Genomic DNA, 6138 nt, shown 5'->3' with positions numbered 1-6138 from the left:
CTGGGCCGGGAGAGCAGGGCTGCACCAAAGCCTGGCTGCAGGACTGGGTTCACAGTGTGGGTTACCAGTGGCACAGGTCTCGTGCTAGGGGTGGTGCTGGCTCCACTTCCAGAGGCCCATCCCTGCCTGACAGGGCCCACCCTCAGCATGTTTGCAGATGGGGAGACGTGGCTGATGCTCCAGAGGGATGCGCTGGGATCCACAGGGGTCTGACAGGAACCTCCTGAAGGTCACAAAGAGGAAGTGCAATGCCTCCATCTGGGAAGGGTAATTTCCTTCACCAGGATATGCTGAGGACCCCAACCCATGAGGAAGTGTAGAGGAAGGGATCCAGGACTTCACCATGACCCAAAGAATGTGCAACGACGCCTCTTTTGGCCAAGTGTTGCAGCGGTGGCCTGGTGTTGTCAGCAGGTACAGAACCCTTTCCCTCTGCTCCACAGCAGTGAGGCTGCCCTGGAGTGCTGGGCCCAGAGCTGGGCTGCCCAGGACGGGCCACAGGGACAGACTGGACAGAGTCCAGCACAGGGCCATGAAGCTGATGGAGGGACTGCAGCATCTCTGCCATGAGGAGAGGCTGAGAGAGCTGGCACTGCCCAGCCTAGAGCAGAGCAGGCTCAGGGCATCTCATCCCTGGGGATGAAAAGCCAGGGGGAGGCTGCAGAGGGGACAGGGCCAGGGACAGCCCCGGGGGCCTCGGGCACAGAGTGACCCACAGGAGGGGCCCTCCGAGCTCAGGAGACGCTGCTGCACTGGGAGGGTGGCCGAGCACTGCCGCAGGTGCCCGGGGAGCTGGGGGAGTCTCCATCCCTGCAGAGACTCAAAAGCCACCTGGACACACCCTGGGCAGCCGGCTCTGGCTGGCCCTGATGGAGCAGGGGCTGGGCAAGGTGACCTCCAGAGGTGCCTCCAGCCTCCCCCAGCCTGAGCTCCTACCCCAGGGTCACTGGCAGGAGTGTGAAATGGGTCTGAAGTCAGGCTCTGTGTCAGTGCTGGGATTAGGAAAAGGTCCTGGTGGATACAAGGGTGGTGCCAGGGTTTGGTGCTGTGCAGCCACTTTGAGCAGGGAGCATTGGGTGGCACCAGGCACAGGGGCTGGGTGCCCTGAGTTGGGTGCCCTGAAGGGCTGCAGGGGGCTCCAGGCACGTGTCACTGGGGGTCTGGGACAGTGGCACTCTGCAGGTGGAGGGGGGAGATATGAAAGGGTAGAGAGAAAAGGGGTATGAGAGGGTTGTGTTGAAAATAGGGCTGGTCAGTCTGCCTGAGCCCTGCACCATCCTGTCTGTCCTCTTAAATCCATTTTCACCTGTTTCTCTGTGAAGCTCCCAGCCTGTGTGCCTGTGTGCTGCAAGGAGTAAGTGCCAGCTGCTGGAGAGATGGCACAGGCTGGCCATGGGAGATGGAATCAGCAGGGAAAGGACTGCCCACCATTGCACAAGGTACTCAAGGGCTGGGAGGGTAGGTGGGTGTAAAGCTGGGGCTCTGTGGGATGCAGGCCTCACAAAATTGCAGATTTAGGGACAGGAGCTGACATCAGGTGAGGTCATGAGGTGACACTTCAGCTGGATGTCCAGCTGTGCTCCCATGATAAATTCATCAAACGTGGTCAAACCAGACAGGCCCTTGCCCTCCAGTGGAACCCCCTGAGCCACCCCAGCCTGGAATCCCCCTGAAGGGCTGGGTCTGATGCTTGTACAGGGGGAGGAGGAGGAGGAGAGCTGGCTCAGCCTCCAGGAATGAGGCTAAACCCTGTCAGCCAGGCAACAGATTGTGGAGCTCTGGCTGGGAAGGGCTCTTGTCATCCCCTCCTGAGGAGGAAGCCCTGGTGCTCACAGGGTGACAGACAGAGGTGGGATGGGTCCCTGGAGCTGTGCCCCAGGCTGACCCCCCACTCTTGCTGAGGCCACACAGCCCAGGCTGAGACAGGAGAAGGCTGTCACAGCTGCTGGCCTGCTCCCCACCACGCCCTGCACACCTTCACAGAGCCACTCAAGGGGCAAGGATGGGGCCAGGAGAAGTTTATTGAGGAATGGTGGCCGTGCTGTCCCCAGCAGTGCCAGAGCCAGCCCTGGGGCAGAGGCTGCCTGGGCTGGCTCAGTCCCGAGCTCTCTGCTCTTGGAGCTTCCCTCTCCCTGTGGGGCCCTGCCGTGCCAGCTCTGCCAGTGCCCTCCCCCTGGGGCAGCTCTGCCTCATCCCAGCCAGGTGGTTTGGGGTCGGGCCTGGGGTTAGGGTTGGGGCCAGGAGCAGAGTTAGGGTTTGGGTTCGTTGTGCTGTGCCACTGTGGGCCCGTTGTGGCTCTGCAGCCACACGGCAGCAGCACTGCAGGCCTGAGGCTCCGCTGCTGTATTTTCCAATCACGCTGCCCCCACCGGCTGCTCTTTCCCGGGATATTACTGGGAGCAGGTGAAAGGAGGAGGGGGTGAGGCTGGAGGCATCCCGCAGGCTCTGCAGGTGCTGTCAGGGAGCAGCTGTGCTCGAGGCATCAGTCCAAAGAATCCCCTCTCCTGCACCTTCTTCCTTGGGTGCCTTTGCTGGGGTCAGGGCAGGCCCCACATTTCCAGATCCTGGACGCAGAACTCCTCCCGCTGGGAGAGGATCTCGTTGTCGAAAGTCTCGCAGGGCTGGCTGCCCCCGCGGTGCAGGTCCCCGTCCAGCCACAGCCCAAACCTGCCGCTGCCAACGTGCCGAGAGCGCGGTCAGCTGCCACCGCCGCCCATGGCCGGAGACACCCACGCCACCTCTCGGGCCAGCGGCCACCTCCCGTCCTCACTGTCTGCTCCCCAAAACGGGCGTGAGACGGGACAAGCAGGGAGGGGGCAGGGAAGGGGCAGGGAGCGGGGTGGGAACCGGCAGCCCTTCCAGCAGGCAGTAGGGTCGGGGAATGAAAGGCCCAGCGCTGCTGGACAACCCGTGCCAGTGTTTTGGGGTTCAAACCCTCACGATGTGCTTGGCCCCAGCTCCGTAGGGCAGCCGGGGTTCCTGTGATGGCTCTGGTGGCCATCGGGGCTGGGGGCCCTCTGAGCTGCTCAAGTTGGCGGTGCAGTTCCTACCTGCCCCCACCGACCATCAGCAGATTCACATCCCCGTTCACAAAGAAGTCGTTCCTGCCCGTCCACCTGAACACCTGCATGGGGACAGCACACAGGGGACCGTGGGCTGGGGCAGTGTCCCCATCCCCATTCCTGTCCCTGTCCTTGTGGTTGGTTGTTCCCCAGGCTAGCTCTGCTCGGGCATCTCCTTGTTCCACGTCTCCAGGAGACCCGGCCGAGCCTGTGGTTCGCATCCATCCCTGCCAAGAGCCCTGTGGGCCCTGCCAGGGCACAGCTGCCCCCACTGGCGCCCCGTCACGCACAGCGGGCCCGACATGGCTGCTCAGCATTCTGCCAGCCTAGAGCTGGGCTGCGACCGCCCTGCCATGTGGAGGGACCCCGGTGACAGCCAGCTGGGCGGGGTCCCCTTCCCTGAGCTTCCCTCCCCGACACTGCCTGGGATTCGCCTTCTCCCCCAGCCCTGGACAGCCCCAGGGGGGCTGCTGCCAGCCCGGTCCCCCGGCTGCTGTCCCCGGTCCGGCCGAGCGCAGCCCCGGCCCCCCCAGCGCCGCGGGGACCCCCAGGCACGGCACGGCCCTCGGGGCACGGCCAGCCCCGGCCCGGGAGCAGCCGCACCTTCAGCTCGGGGCAGAAGGAGAAGAGGAAGGTCTCCCCCGTGCCGTAGAAGCCGCTGCTTCTGCGAATGGCCGTGGCGGAGAAGGCGCCGAAAGCCTGGGGAAGCAGAAGGGGGAGGCTCACGGGGCTGCGCTCAGAGGGGCTCCCAGCGCCGGGACGCGTCCCCGTCCTGCCCACGGAGCCAGGAGGTGCCCGAGCCCCGAGCGACGCGGGGCAGCCGGGCCGGGAGGGCACGGCCGTACCTGCGCCTCCGTGTCCCTGATGAGCAGCAGGGCCGGCGAGTCCGGCCGGGCCCCGCTCCGGTACAGCGTCCGCAGGCTGAAGCCGTCCCGGCCGGTGGAGTAGAGCAGGCGCCAGGGCTGCTGCGTCAGCCGCGGGGGCAGCTGGGGGCCCAGCTGGGGCACAGCGGCCTCAGTCGGTGCTGGCCGGCTGAGCATCCTCCCCTGCCCCAGCACTGACCGGAGATCCATCGAGAGTCCTCCCGGGAGGAGGAGCGCGCATCATCCCTCCAAGCACCCGCCTGAGCATCCTTCGAGAGATGCTTCCAAACGCCCTCCCCTTCAACACATTCCCAAAGCGTCCTCACCCTGCAAACCCCTCTGAGATGGCTCCCCAAGCATCCTTCCCCCCAAGAGGTGACCGAGGTGACCCAGGCACAGGGAATGTCACCCATCTGGCCTCACAGGGGACATTGCTGGTAGGACAGCGGTCACGGCGGGGTCCCTGCGCAGGCGGGGGTGCCTCACCTCCTCGATGTCCCTGTCCCGCAGGATGCTGCTGGGCGTGCTCAGCACCAGCCTGCTCGGCTCCTCCTCCGCTGCTGCCGGGGCTCCCTCCCAGCCCCGCTGCCCCTCTCCAGCTGGGTCCTCGCATCCCATGGGCAGCTCCTCGTCCTGGTCGGGCTAGGGGCAGCAGGAGATGAGAATCACTGCGGGCCGAGGGAGCAGCAGCTCCCGAACCCGCCCGGCGTGGGGCGCCTCCCATCCTCTGTCCGGCGGCTGGGAGAAGGGGCCCCAAGCCCACCGAGATGGGCACCGGGCTGAGCCTACAGCCCATCTCCCAGCTGCCCGCTGCTACTGACAGCCCAGGCGCCAGGCCGTGCCGTGCCGAGCTATGCCGTGCCGTGCCGTGCCGTGCCATGCCGTGCTATGCCGTGCCGTGCTTTGGCACCCCGCCAGGCCGTGCCACCGCTGCGCACGGAACTTCAAGGGTGTGTGGCCACCCGAGGGAGAGGAAGCGGTGGAGGAGGAGGAGGAAGAGAAGGCAGGGAAGGTTTCTACAGCTGCAGCTCCGTAGAAGGGGTGAAGCCTTGCCTGTTCCCTCTTTGCCCGCGGCCAGGCTGACCTCGCAGCGTGGACGGGGTCGGGGATGTGCCGCGGTCCTGTGGCCGCTCGCGACAAGTGTCTCAGCCAGCCCCGCGTTCAGGCTGTGGGTGCCGCCCGTGCCCAAGGGCGGGTGGGCAGCAATTCCCTGCCCGCCCCTCTGAGGGATGAGCGAGTGCAGCCGCAGGGCGCAGGAGCTCTGCCCCGGGATCCTGGCGGGGCAGCGGCTGCAGGGACAGGTCCCGCTGTGCCCGTCACCCCCGCACCTGCCCAGCCCCTCGCTGTGCCCAGGGCAGCCCCCTCTGTCTGTCCAGCCCCGTGTCCCGCCCGTGGTGCCTCCCAGCGCTGCCCCAGAGCTCCTTCCTCGCTGTCCCTCCCGCCACGGACCTACCAGGAGCTGGTAGCCGTACCGGAGCCCCCTCATTGCCGCTGCTCCTGGGGCGCCGGGGCTGCGCCCGGGGAGCGCCGGCCACCGCCCGGGGTTAATGTTCAGCCGCGCCCGCCCCTCCCTGGCCACGGGTGCGTGACGGGGCTGCTGCGGGTGCCAGCGGCTCCCGGGGGCGTGGGCGGGCATCCCGCTCCAGACGGGCCGTGCTGGCCGGGGCTGGCACCTCCTCTGCACCTCGCTGGGGCCAAGCACAGCCCCAGGCCGGGGCTGGCACCTCCCCTGCACCTCGCTGGGGCCAAGCACAGCCCCAGGCCGGGGCTGCCCTGTGCAGAGCCGCTCTTTGCAACACAACTGTGGCAATGCCTGTGGCACCTGCCAGCACCTGCGGTGGGGTGACCCTGGCTGGGCACCAGGCACCTGCCAAGGCCTCTCTTACTGCCCTCCACAGCTGGCGAGGGCTGAGAGAATCCAGCAAAAGGGTCATGAGTTAAGGACTGGGTGTGATCCCTCATCCTATACTTTCAAGGCAAAATAGACTTGAATTAGAGATATTAACTGAATTTATTACTAACAAAATCCGAGCAGGATAATGAGAAGTAAAATGAGACCTTAAAAACACCTTCCCCACACCTCTCTCCTTCCCAGCTCTGCCTCCACCCCTCCAGCAGTGCAGGGAGATGAGGAATAGGGTTATGATCCATTCATCACCTCTTGCTGCTGCTGCTGCTCAGGGAAAAGAGTTGCAGTCCTTCCCCTGCAGGTG

General features: G+C 65.6%; 1 protein-coding gene across 1 annotated transcript; it reads right to left on the bottom strand.

Annotated features, from left to right (window-relative positions):
- Window positions 1–2017: 2017 nt before the first annotated feature.
- TLDC2 (TBC/LysM-associated domain containing 2) lies at window positions 2018–5411 on the bottom strand. Its single transcript, XM_058036072.1, has 6 exons — window positions 5379–5411; window positions 4412–4567; window positions 3908–4060; window positions 3666–3761; window positions 3051–3124; window positions 2018–2673 (listed from the first exon to the last, which is right to left on the bottom strand). The coding sequence occupies exons 1-6, from the start codon at window positions 5409–5411 to the stop codon at window positions 2538–2540; spliced, it is 648 nt and encodes a 215-aa protein (XP_057892055.1). The 3' UTR covers window positions 2018–2537.
- Between the last annotated feature and the right edge of the window lie 727 nt (window positions 5412–6138).

Source organism: Melospiza georgiana, chromosome 17 (genome assembly GCF_028018845.1).
Source record: "Melospiza georgiana isolate bMelGeo1 chromosome 17, bMelGeo1.pri, whole genome shotgun sequence".
Lineage (NCBI taxonomy): Eukaryota > Metazoa > Chordata > Aves > Passeriformes > Passerellidae > Melospiza > Melospiza georgiana.
This window is presented reverse-complemented; position numbering and strand designations above follow the sequence as displayed.

What these genes read in the sequence shown, in the direction of transcription:
- TLDC2 (XM_058036072.1), bottom strand. Translation starts at nt 5,411, where the DNA reads ATGAGGGGGCTCCGGTACGGCTACCAGCTCCTG. An exon ending in GGTACGGCTACCAGCTCCTG is followed by an intron (nt 4,568 to 5,378) that starts GTAGGTCCGTGG and finishes TGCTGCCCCTAG; the next exon opens with CCCGACCAGGACGAGGAGCT. An exon ending in CTGATGGTCGGTGGGGGCAG is followed by an intron (nt 2,674 to 3,050) that starts GTAGGAACTGCA and finishes GCACGTTGGCAG; the next exon opens with CGGCAGGTTTGGGCTGTGGC.